Source organism: Mus musculus, chromosome 17 (genome assembly GCF_000001635.26).
Source record: "Mus musculus strain C57BL/6J chromosome 17, GRCm38.p6 C57BL/6J".
NCBI lineage: Eukaryota > Metazoa > Chordata > Mammalia > Rodentia > Muridae > Mus > Mus musculus.
Window position 1 is genome coordinate 58,385,693 of NC_000083.6, and position 13,790 is coordinate 58,399,482.

A 13,790-nucleotide genomic window follows, 5' to 3' on the forward strand; every position below is an offset into this window, starting at 1 on the left:
ATTTCCAGAATTCTATTGTATGTTGTGGTGATTACAGTTAGTTAAAATATGTTGTAAGTGAGGTAAATAGGCAAATGTTTGTCATCACATCACCTATGTGGGTTTGGCAAAAGAACTCTCTTTCAAGCTAATAAGAACCTGCCTCAAATAAACAAACAAGTGAATAAAGAAAATGTGGTATTCAATTGAAAGAACTAAACAAATATATTTTAGGTATTCTTATCATCAGATAAAGACGGAAGTGCAAGATATAAACATAACCATATATATTGTGTTTGTTAACTCAAACAGGAATGTGTATGTGTACTAAACAGACTAGAGAAGGGTATCATTGGCTATCTGGTATGTTTCTCCACTCATCCTCTTGAGACTGTCTCTCACAGAACCAAACACTTAACATTTATGCTGCAATTACTGTCCCTGGATCTCTCTCAGGATCTTCTTATATATATATATATGCAAATTTTGGTGTTGCAGGCACAGGTTGTCAAGTACAACTTTTCTTATGTGAGCTTTGGGAATTCAAACACAAGTTTTCAAGCATATATAATAAACACTCAGATTTACAAAGCCACTTCCCCATAACGAAGATATTAAATAGCTTTTTTTTTGTCTACTATGTAACATGTGACTATATCATGTTGGACAATGTACATGTTTATAAGAACATGTAAGCAAATATAACATTCACAGAAAATTTATTTCTGAAGACCTAGCTAAGATTTAGAGGTCATGTTTTTATTTCTCCACTCATATTGTGTCAAGTGCAATGACCTTGGTTAACAGAGGACAAAATAATAGCTTAGAAATAAGAACGGAGGTTATCTGTAGAGGAACAAATGCATCTATTTGCTCAGGTTCACCAGGTGTGCAGGGTCAGTTGCTTTTCCATTAGCATTTCAGAGCCTGGAGTGGAACCAGAAGAGAATGAGAAGCTCTTATTTGTTAGAGAGATAAATTCAGTTTGTTCCCAATAAGGCAGTTAGACATACAATTTTGTCTTTCTAGATTTCTGTGGCTCCCAAAGAAATACATGTGTTATGAAAACAAACTTCATGGTTCGCCTTGCTTCAATAGAAATCATGTATATTAGGGAATGTTGGGAACGGTTCATGAAACTGCAATATTTTGGTGGCAAATTTTAAATTTCTATGCTAAATGCTTGTGAGATGATACTATCTGTGAAATTTGCCTCGTCTCTAATTTTGTTTCTACTTCAAGAAAAGTAATGAGATGCCTTGAAGAAAATGAAACCTTTAATCTTGCTGTGAAGCCAAACTGATTGTATTTCCATTAATTTTTCATTCTTGTCTTTTTTCATTAGTTTATCTACCTTAAATCCCAATACCACCATTGGCACCCTCTCCTCTCCTAGCTACTCCTTCCCTGAGATCCTCCACACATTTACCCTTCCGTTTTTCATTTGAGAGACTGCCCTGAAATCATCTTAATCCCACCAAACCTCAAGGGATTGGTAGACTAGTTATATCCTCTCCCACTAAGACCTGACAAGCCAGTCCATTGGGGAAATAAGATCCACAGGCAGGAAACAGAATCAGGAACAGCCTTCTAGTTGTTGGGGTACTCACATGAAGACCAAGATGCACATTTGCTATGTGTAACTGTAGGGGACCTAGGTCCAGTCCATGCTCCCTCTTTCCTTAGTGCTTCAATCTCTGAAAGTCTCCAAGGGTCCAGGATAATTGACTCTGTTGGTCTTCCTTTGGAAACTCTTGTCCTTTATGCGGCCCTCAGTCTTTCCCCTAACTCTACCACAAGACTTCCCAAGCTCCATCTAGTGTTTGGCTATGGGTCTTTTCATCTGTTTTATTCAGCTGCGGAGTTTAGCCTCTCCGTGGACAGTTATGATAAGCTCCTGACTGCAAGCATAACAGACTATCATTCACAGTATCCAAGATTGTTTTGTGTTCAGAGGATAGGTCTCAATTTGGGCCAGTCACTGCTTGGCCATTCCTTCTTTCCTTGCTCTTTGTCCCTATACATCTTGTATGTAGGAAACATTTTGTGTCAAGGGTTTTGTAAGTGGTTTACTTTCCTTATCCCTCCACTGAGAGTTCTGCCTGGCTACAGAAAATGGCCTCTTAAGTATTCATATGCCCGGTTGCTCTGAGTCTCAGGTGGAGTTGCCCCCATAGACATGCTAGGGCCTCCCCGTCTCTTACATCTCTGGCATGACCTAGGGATGCCCCTCAAACCACCAATTTCCACTCACTCTCTCCTGTTCTCTTTAGATCTAATGCTACCCCCTTCCAATCTCCTCTCCTACTCATGTCTTTCTCTCCCTCCACCTCCTGCGTTTACTTTGTTTCCCCTTCCGAAAAAAGACATAACCATCCTCCCTGAGGATTTTCACCTCTCCATTGTCATTTCATTTCTTTGGGTCTGTGGATCATAGCATGGTTATCCTAGACTGTATCCTAATATTCATTTCATTTCTTTCCTTTTCTTTTTCTGCTTTTTTTGTGTTTTTATTTGGCTTCATAATGGGTAGGATCTGTCACCATAAGGTATACTCTCTGACTCAGGATGATATTTTCATGTTCCATCCATTTATGTGCAAATATTTCATTATATCCTTGCTTTTAATAGCTGAGTGATATTCCATTGTGTCAATTAACCACGTTTTCTTTATCTATTCTTTAATTGAGGGGCATCTAGGTTGTTTCCGGTTTCTGGATATTACAAATAGAGCTGCTATGAACATAGTGGAGCAAGTGTCCTTATGGGGTGTTGGAGCATGTTTTGGAAAAATCCCTAAGAGTGGTATAGCTGGGTCTTGAGGTAAAGCTATTCCAAATTTTTATGAAACTGCAAAATAGATTTCCAAAGTGATTGTACAAGTTTGCACTCCGAGCACCAGTGTAGAAGTGTTCGTTCCACTTGTTCCACATTGTTGGCAGCATATGCTTTCCCTTAAGTTTTTTATCTTAGCTGTCCTGAAGGGTTTAAGGTGAAATCTCAGAGTTGTTTTGACTGGCATTTCTGTGATAACTATGGATAGTAATCATTTCTATTAGTGTTTCTTGCCCACTAGAGATTCTTCTGTTGAGAATTCTGTTGATCTCTGTACCCGACTTTTAATTGGGTTATTTGGGTCATTGAATTATTCTTGATTTATATTTTGTGGATATTAGTCCTCTGTCATATATAGGATTGGTGAAGATTGTCTCTAAATCTGTAGACTGCCATTTATTAATTATTAATCATAGTGCCACTGCTAGTCTGTTCAGGAAGTTGTCTCCTTTACCACTGAGTTCAGGGCTATCCTCCACTTTCTGCTTTATTACATTTAATGCACCTTGTTTTACATTGAGAGCTTTGGCACACTTGTACTTTTGTTGTGCAGGGTGATAAATATGGATCTATTTGCATTCTTCTAGATGAAGACATCCAGTTCGTCCAGCACCATTTGTTGAAGATATACTCTCCCTTTTCAATTGTTTGGTTTTGGTTTCCTTTTCAAAATTTCAGGAGACTATCAGTATGTGGCTTTATTTTTGGGTCAATTGACGAAACTGTTTCTATACAATATCATGCATCTTTTTTTTTTTAATTAGTATTTCTCTGTAATACAGCTTGATGTTGGTAATGGTGATGCCTCCTATTTTTTTTTTAAATTGTACTGGATTGTTTTAGCTATTCTAGGAGTTTTCTTTTTCCATATGAAGTTAAGAATGGTTCTTTCAAGGTCTGTAAAGAATCATGTTGGAATTTTGATGGGAATTACATTGAATATGTAGATTGCTTTTGGTTAAATGGGCATTTTCACTATGTTAATACTGCTGATCCATGAGCATAGAAGATGTTACATCTTCTGATATCACCAATTTCTTTCCCCAGAGAATTGAAGTTTGTTTCATACAGTTCTTTCACTTGCTTGGTTAGAGTTACACTAAGATATTTGATAATATTTATGGCTGTGAAACGTCTTATTTCCTTAACTTCTTTCTCAGCACATTTATCATTTTTATAAAGAAGGGCTACTAATTTCTTTGAGTTAATTTTGTATCCAGCCACTTTGGTGAAGGTGCTTATCATCTGTACTTCTCTGGCAGATTTTTTTGTGCTCACTTATGTGTGATGTCATATCATCTGTGAATAGTGATACTTAGTACTTTGACTTCTTACTTTTCAATGTGTTTCCCCTTGATATCCTTTAGTTGTCTTATTGCTCTAGCTGTGGTTTCAAGTACTATATTGAAGAGATAAGGAGAGAGTTAACAGTGTTGTCTTGTCCTTAATTTTATATTTTTTCTTCATTTTATTTGATGTTGGTATTGGCTTGTTGCATACTGCTTTTATTATGTTTAGGTATGCTCCTTGTATCCTGGACCCCTGTAAGATTTTTAGCATGAAGGGATGGTGGATTTTGTCAAAGACCTTTCACCATCTAATGAGATGATCACATGGGTTGTTTTTTCTTTCAGTTTGATTATATGGTGGATTATGTTTATAGATTTTCTTATATTGGGACAATTTTGCAGCCCTAGGGTGAAGCCTAATTGGTCATGTTGGATGATGTCTTTGATGTGCTCTTGAATTTAGTTTCTGAGTGTTTTATTAAGTATTTTTACATCAATGTCCATAAGAGAAATTCATCTGAAATATTCTTTCTTTGTTGAGTCTAATTTTTTTAAATATCAGTGTGACTGTGGCTTCAGAGAATGGGTTTGGCAGTGTTCCTTCTGTTTCTATTTTGTGGAAAAGTTTGAGGAGTATTGTAATAACTCTTTATTGAAAATTATAAAATTCTGCACTAAGAGATCATATCCTGGCTTTTTTGGAAGATTTTTAATGGCTATTTTCATTTCCTTAGTGGTATAGAACTATTTAGGTAGTTTACATGATCTTTATTTAAATTTGGTATGTGATATCTCTCTATAAAATCATGCATTTTATTTAGATATTTTAATTGTGTGGAGTACAGGCTTTTGAAGTAAGACCTAAAGTTTCTTTGAATTTTTCACTGTCTGTTATTTTGTCTCTCTTTTCATTTCTGATTTTGTTAATTTGGGTATTATCACTCTGCCTTTTAGTTAGTTTGCTTAAGCATTTGTCTATCTTGTCTACTTTTTTTTTTTTTCAAGGAATGAGCTCTTGGTTTCCTCGATTATTTGGATTGTTCTCCTTCTTCCTTCCTTTGTTTCTTTGTTTCTTTGCTTCTTTGTTTGTTTGTTTCTTTCTTAAAAATTTATTTATTTATTTATTTTATGTAACACACCAGAAGAAGACACACCAGAAGAAGGCATTAGATCTCATTACAGATGATCATGAAGCATCATGTGGTTGCTGGGATTTGAACTCAGGACTTCTGGAAGAGCGATCAGTGTTCTTAAACTCTGAACCACCTCACCAGCCTGTTCTTGTTTCTAATAGGTTGATTTCAGCCCTGAATTTGATTATTTCTTGATGTCTCTTTTTCTTGAGTTCAGCTTTCCCTCCTCTTCCTCCTCCTTCTCCTCCTTCTCCTCCTCCTCTTTCTTCTATTTCATCCTCTTCTCCCTCTCCTACTTCTCTTTCTACTTCTTCTTTTGAGTTTTTAATGTCTACTTTCAAATTATTAGTATGAGATGTCTCTCCAATATCTTTATGAATGCACTTAATGGTATAAACATTCATCTTAGCAATGCTTTCATTGTGTCCAATACACAGTGGGTATATTGTGCCTTCATTTTCACTGAAATTCTTGAAAATCTTTAATTTCTTTATTTCTTCCCTGAACTAGTGATGAGTGAGTAAAGAGTTGTTCAGTTTCCATGAGTATATGGGTTTTCTGTTGTGCCTTTTGTTGTCAAAGAATAGCTTCAACTCATGGCAGTATGGTAAGATACAAGGAGTTATTTGTAGTTTGTTATATCTGTTGAGGCTTGCTTTGTGACTGAGTACATGATATATTTTGTAGTTTCCAGGAAGTGCTGAAAAGTTGCAATTTTTTTTGTATTTGGGTGAAATTTTATATACACATCTGTACATAGACCATTTATTTCATAAGGTCTATTACTTTCATTATTTCTCTATTTCGCTTCTGTCTCAGTGGCCTGTTAATTTGTGAGAGTGGAGTGTTGATGTTTCCTACTGTTAGTGTGTGGGGTTTTATATGTGATTTAAGCTTTAGTAGTGTTTCTTTTATGAATGTGTGTTGGTTTTACATTTGGGGCATTGATGTTCAAAATTGAAATATAATCTTGGTCGATTTTTCCTTTCATGAGTACAGGGTCCTTCCACAAGTCTATGGTTATGTTTGCTTGAAAGTTCATTTTATTGTGTATTAGAATGGCTCCTCCAGCTTGTTTCTTGCCTCTATTTGCTGAGAATAACTTTATCTTGCCCTTTACTCTGAGGTAATCTCCCTTTTTGTTACTGAGTTATGTTTCTTGTTTGCAGTAGGATGATGTATCCCATTTAAGCATTCACTCTGCTTTAAGCTTTAATAAAATTTCTTTTATGAATGTGGGTGCACTTGCATTTGAAGCATAGATGTTTAGAATTGAGAGTATTCTTGGTAGATTTTTCCTTTGATGAATATGAAGTGTTCTTCCTTATCGTTTTAATAACTTTTGTTTGAAAGTTGTTTTATTCGAATTAGAATGGCTACTCCAGCTTGTTTCTTAGGACCATTTGCTTGGATTTTTTGCCAGCCCTTTATTCTGAGATAGTGTCTGTCTTTGACACTGAAGTGCATTTTCTGTATGCAGCAAAATGCTGGGTCCTGTTTACATATCCAGTCTGTTATTTTATGTCATTTTATTGAGGAATTGAGTCCATTGATGTTGAGATATTAAGAAATAGTGATTGTTGCTTCCTATTATTTTGATGTTATTTTTTATGTTTGTGTGGCTATCTTTTTTTGGGTTTGTTAACAGAAGATTACTTACTTGTTTTTTTCTAGGATGTAGTTTCCATCCTTTTGTTGTCATTTTCCATGTATTATCCTTTGTAGGGCTGAATTTGTGGAGAGATATTTTTGCCTAAATTTGTTTTTCTCATGGACTATCTTGGTTTCTCCATCTATGATGATTGTTTTGCTGGGTATAGTAGCCTGGGCTGGCATTTCTGTTCTCTTAGGGTCTATATAACATCTGTTCAGGATCTTCTAGCTGTCATAGTCTCTCGTGAGAAGTCTGGTGTAATTCTGATAGGTCTGCCTTTATATGTTACTTGACCTTTCCCCTCACTACTTTTAATTTTCTTTCTTTGTTTTGTACATTTGGTGTTTTGATTATTATGGGACAGGATGAATTTGTTTTCTGGTCCAATCTATTTGGTGTTCTGTAAGCTTCTTTTATGTTTATGGACATTTCTTTCTTTAGGTTAGAGAAGTTTTTTTCTATAATTTTGTTGAAGATACTTACTGGTCCTTTAAGTTGGGAATCTTTGCTCTCTTCTATACCTATTATCCTTAGGTTTGGTCTTCCCATTTTATCTTGAGTTTCCTGGATATTTTGGGTTAGGCCCTCTTGCATTTTGCATTTTCTTTGACTGTTATGTCAATGTTTTCTATGGTATCGTCTGCAATTGAGATTCTTTTTTCTACCTCCTGTATTCTGTTAGTGATGCTTGCATCTATGACCCCTGATCTCTTTCCTAGGATTTCTATCTTCAGAGTTCTCCCCCTGTGTGATTTCTTTATTGTTTCTACTTCCATTTTTATAGCCTGGATGGCTTTGTTCAATTCCATCACTTGTTTGGTTGTGTCTTCCTACAATTCTTTAAGGAATTTTTGTGTTTCCTCTTTAAGGGCTTCTAGCTTTTTACCTGTCTTCTCCTGTATTTCTTTAAGGGAGTTATTTATGTCCTTTTTAAAGTCCTCTATTAGCATCATGTGATGTGATTTTTAGATCCAAGTCTTGCTTTTCTAGTGTGTTGGAGAATCTAGAACTTGTTTTGGTGGGAGAACTTGGTTCTGATAATGCCAAGTAGCCTTGCTGGTAAGGTTCTTGCACTTGCCTTTTCACCATCTGGTTATATCTGGTGTGAATTGGTCTTACTGTCTCTGGCTGGAACTTCTCCCTCTTGGGAGCAAATAAGCCTGTGTCAGCCATCCTGGAAAACCAGCTCTCTCCTGGTGGGACCTGTGTGCATCCTGCTGTGGAACAGCCTTAGCTCCCAGGTACAGATAGCTGCTGGAAGGATCCTGTCCCAGATGCTCCACTTTTCCTATGCCCTGTGTACACCTTCTACAGTTATTAGAGTGAAAGTGTTGATTTCACCTCTGAGTCCAGAAGTAAGAGCACTCCTGGGAGACCAGATCTCACCTGGTGGGCGTTGATCGTGATCTTATGCTGGCCTTTACCCATCTGGCTGTCCCTAGTTTTGGCAGGCCTGATGAGAGTATGCCTCTGTGACTGCAGATAGAGCTTGTAGTTCCTGATGTCTGTAGGCCTCTGGAATTGGAGATATAGCTTGTTTTTCCTCGTCATTCTAGGCTTCAGTTTGTACTGAGCACCAGAAATAGGCCTCCAGCAATATAGATGGAGTTGGGCCTGCCTGGAAAATGGAGTACTAAGTGGGCAGGGAAGAACTTGCTACCACTAAGTTTGCCCAGAGGGGTTGGAAGGTAGGGAATTGGTCAATAATGGCTGCAAGTGTCTGGAATTGTGGTTAGAGATATGGACAAGAAGACAGAGCACAAAGGGGATGGGGTAAACCTAATGTCTACTGGGTTTGCAAGGGCCAGCAGGCAGGAGTTTAGGCTTGGGGAAATCATCTAGTTGTCCCTAATAGCTTCAGGCCTCCACAAATTTAGGCAGAACTATGTCCATGGAAATTGAGTGCAGAGGGGCATTTCCATCTCTTATAAAGACTGAAAAATGCTCTAGTTATTTGAATATGTTCATAGGCAAAAAGACATCTCCCTAGTTAGTGCCCAATAAGTATGATGAAGAGAAGTGATACAGGCAGAAATGTTATAGGGTTAAAAGCCAAAAGACCACAAGTATGATACATCTCTGGGAGACCTTCTTTATTTCTAATCCCATTTCCTTTGTTATGATTGTAAATTAGATGTTTTGATGAGCATTGTGATTTGCTTGTGTTAACCACCTGCAACAATAGATAAATCACGATGGGAACAGGGATACAAATTATTTAAATATCTAGAATTTGATTAAAACATGTCAGTTACATTGTTATTTCTACAGTTCATAAAATACATGAATGAAAAATTTGAAGCTTGAAACATTTTTGTTTTAAATCATCATATCCCTTTTCTATGAGATATAGGTGAATATTGTATTGATAACTGCAGTAAATGTATGGTTAAGAATAGGAAGAAAAGTATTTAACAAGTTTCTGTATTCAAAAAATTATCAAGGGCATTGCAATTATTTTAGTTAATAGTCAAGAAAAAACACATAGACTAATTTAAAACACTAAAACCTGTGATTAATTTTATTCATTGCAGAGACTCTTGGGTTGGATCCAGAAGTTGCTAGAGCAAACACCTTGGGTTTTGTTGGATGTCTTTCTTCAGTCCAATACAATCATATAACACCATTGAAGGCAGCCCTTCGCCATGCCAGCATTTCACCTGTGACTGTTCAAAGGACTTTGACAGAATCCAGCTGTGTCTCCATGGTGGACTCTGATGCGAATGCAGTGACCACCGTGTATTCTTCAACAGGTACATCCCAGAGGATGACCTCTTGTGTTTCTGTCACTAACTTCTGCTGTCTTATAAAGCTAAAGTATTGGCTAACAGTATTCAGCTCTTTGCCTTGTATGAATATAGGTCATTAGGAATTGTAACTAGCTTTTTGTTCACATATCTACCTTTCCAAAATACTCTGACAAAAGTAAATTAAGAGTTTATTCTGTTTCACAGTTCAACTGTCCAGTCTACCATAGATGATAGGAGTTTGATGGAGCAGGTCACATCACACCCATAATCAGGAAGTGAAGAAAGATGTCTAAATGACATTATTCAGATTATTCTCCATTTATACAGTATAGGATCCCATCTAGGAAATGGTGACAACCACAGTGGGCAGCTTTTCTTATATCAGTTATGAAGTGAATATAATGAAACAAACATTCCCAGAGGCCTGTCTCCTAGGAGATTCTAGATTTGTCAAATTGACTGATGACACTAACCATCATTTAAACAATGATGAGTAGAAATACACAATAGAAGGGTATGAGCACTACAATAGCAATTACTTTAATTAAAAATATATTTTAACTGTGATATTTAACAATATTTCAATAATGGGCATTTATCTAATTGAAAATCAATACTTAATCTGTTAACAATAAAATTAATTGCACATATGTTTAATATAATTCTACTTTCAGGTGGTGAGCAGTTATAATTAGTGTATATTTACAAGTAATACATATCATGTATGCATGTATAAATGTATGTACACTTGTGCACCACTGTTGTTTGAGTGGAAACCGATAGGAGGACTTAAGTATAAAGGGGCCATGTAAACATCAGAATGGGGACTTAGATAATACTAACTTCAGTATTATGTTCTATCTTTTTGGAGGAAGGATAACAAAATTATATGCATATAATGCATAAAATTTTATACTTTGTATGTATTAAACAATGAATATTTTCATTAAATTAGTTGAATGGAATAGGGAGAGGACTTAATAGCTAAAATACTTGTTGTAGATTAATGATGACAAGAGTTACTATTTTTAGCACCCACATAAAAGGCTAAGTGTGTCATTGAGCACTTGTACCCAACTACGGACCAAAGACAAGAGATACCAGGGGCTCCTTAGTCAGCAAACCTTTCTTAATTAGTGAGCTTCAGATACAGTCAGAGATATAGTTTCAAAATACCATGAAACATGATTAAAGAAAATACCAGAAATTATTCTCTGGCCTTGACACTGGCCCCCATTACATTACAAACCTGCCTATACACACGTATCATTCATATATATGTATAAATATATGTGTAAATAAATCAACAAATAAATACATAAATGTATATCTTGCACACAACATTTTATCTACTTTTCTCTGTGTACATGTGTGTGTGTGTGATATAACATTTGATTTTAAAACAAATTTGTTCATTTTATGATTTTGTTTCTTTATGATAAAGTTCATTTTCATTAACTAACAAAGCCCAAGCTATTATCAAATATCATTATAGTCTGCTATCAGGTTTTGGATTCTGAATATTTTCTTTATTTTGGGTGACTTATTCCACTTGGTATAATATTGATTTCAACCACATTCTTCTTAAATGAAGAAATCAACTGCTGTCTGAGTAATATTTCAGTGTGTGTTGCTATGTGCACATGCAAGTACATGTATAAGTATGTGTGTTTTGTGTGTACAAGAAGTACACTTTCTTTATTCACTTATCCATTGATACATAACTTGGCTACTATGATTAATAGTAAAATGGTCATGGAATTATAGACAGGTATAAACCTCATAGTCTCTGATTTCACATTACATTGGAAAAGCACAATATTTATTATATGAAACTATTGTAGAAACAGATACATAGACAAAGCAAATAGTGTAGAGAGCCCAGAAATAAACCCAGGCTTGTGTGGTCATATGATGTTTGGCAAGAACTAGAGGAATGAATCATTTCTTCATTAAGTGCCTTGCAGTAAAATAATGCAATTGGATCTTTGTCTTATTCTATAAACCTATAGTTGACATGGAAATCATCAATTTGCTTATAAGTCTAGAAACAAAGCATGTAGAAATGAATTATTAAAATATGCTTGATATTAGTCCTAACATGATGTTTTACTGATATTTCTAAAGTGCAAGTAAAAAACCAAAAATAAATTAGAATGAAATTAGGTGAAAGTAGAATGGGCTCTGCATAGCAAATGGAATGATCTGCTGGATGTGAGCAAAGGTTTATGAACTTTATTTCTTGGTGGTTAAATTTCAAGGCATATTAATTGATTTAACTCAACAGCCAGAAAACAAATAACCTTATGAAAATTAGGTAAAACATCCAAATACACATTTTTCTAAAGGTGACATAAACACGACTGATAAAAAAAATAAAGTGCCACATGAAAAGTGTGACCACATGAAAAATGCTAGCATCAGCAATCATCAGAAATGACAAAGCTTGTGGTAATGAAATGCTTCCTTATTGCCCTCAGGATAGCTGTAACACAAGCAGTGGGAGTCAGAAAGAAGATTCAGTGTTGACAATCCCCAGAAAAATAGAGCATTTTATACATAAGTATTTGTGTGTGTGCTTATTCATGCATATATATCATCTATCTATCTATCTATCTATCTATCTATCTATCTATCTATCTATCTATCTATCATCTTATCAGATTTACATAAATAAGTATGGAGGTTAATCAAAAACCAAAAGATATAGGAGAAAATAGGGCTAAGGAACTTGATTATGTGCTTTGTGTGATACAAGACAGGAAAGGTTGAGCCTACTCTGATTAGATTTGTTATGAAACTATGGCCAAATCTGTGCTAAGTAGATTACTTTTAGTGGTCCCATCATGGTCTCTAGGGTTTTTTGTAGCACATTGTCTTAGGAAGTGTGAGTGAAATAGCAGGATTTTTGGTGATGAAGCATGTAGAATTAGAATTTTTGTGTGTGAAAGGTTTGCTTGTATTTATAGCATTTACTGTCCTTGGGAATTAATTAGCATATCATTGTCTGAAACTACTTTTGAGAAGACATGAAAAAACATCAATTTAAGTCAGATAGAGAACTGGTTACAGAACAAACCTAGGATACTACCCATATTCCAATTGATGAATGAGTGAGTTTTATTGAGGTTATTTATGGGACTATTGTTGATAGGTTACTCACAGGAACAGAAATGACTCAAAGACTGATGAGTCTCCAAAGTCTATCCAGCAAGAATGATGGCTCATATAAGCTGAAACACTGAAGCTCACTGCAAAGCTTGTAGACAGAGCTTCCTCTAGGGAGTCTTGCTAATCTCTGCTCCTTTCAGGCAGCTCGGAGGGTCTGAGAATCTTCCAGGCACCTTGACCTATATTAGAATATCGCTAATCAGTCCTAACTGCCTACAAAAGCTTGTGGAAGGAGGGATTTACTTTATATTGTCAATTTCAGGAACTTCCTGGAGTTGCTGAATTGTTTAATTCCTGAGTCTTAAGGAACCACCCTTCAGAATATGAGTCTTTTTTTTAAAATTAGGTAATTTCTTCATTTACATTGCAAATGCTACCCCAAAAGTCCCCCATGCCCTTTCCCCACTCTCCTACCTACCTACTCCCACTTCTTGGCAATGGCTTTCCCCTGTACTGAGGCATATAAAGTTTGCAAGACCAATGGGCCTCTCTTTCCACTCATGGCCTACTAGGCCATCTTCTGATACATATGTAGCTAGAGATACGAGCTCCAGGGATACTGGTTAGTTCATATTGTTGTTCCACCTATAGGGTTGCAGAGTCATTTAACTCCTTGGATACTTTCTCTAGCTCCACCATTGGGGGCCCCGTGATCCATTCAATTGCTAACTGTGAACATCCACTTCTGTGGTTGATAGGCCCTGGCATAGCCTCACAAGAGACAGCTATATCAGGCTCCTCTCAGCAAAATGTTGCTAGTGTATGAAATGGTGTCAGCATTTGGAGGCTGATTATGGGATAGATTCCCAGATATGGCAGTTTCTAGATGGTCCATCCTTTCATCTCAGCTCCAAACTTTGTCTCTGTAAGTCCTCCCATGGGTGTTTTGTTCCCAGTTCTAAGAAGGGGCAAAATATCCACACTTTGGTCTTCATTCTTCTTGAGTTTCATGTATTTCGCAAATTGTATCTTATATCTT

The 13,790-nt window shown here is 36.1% G+C and overlaps 1 protein-coding gene across 8 annotated transcripts in view; it reads left to right on the plus strand.

Moving 5' to 3' along the window:
- The window catches only part of Cntnap5c (contactin associated protein-like 5C), a 648,880-nt gene that overhangs the window by 616,619 nt on the left and 18,471 nt on the right, over window positions 1-13,790 (plus strand). For 7 of the 8 annotated variants that reach the window (XM_006524742.4, XM_006524741.4, XM_030249937.1 and 4 more), the window contains one exon: window positions 9,425-9,643. In XM_006524742.4, the coding sequence (XP_006524805.1) occupies window positions 9,425-9,643 (219 nt within the window). Of the gene's footprint in view, window positions 1-9,424; window positions 9,644-13,790 lie in introns of those variants that run through there. The other variant, XM_006524744.3, reaches the window with a different exon arrangement.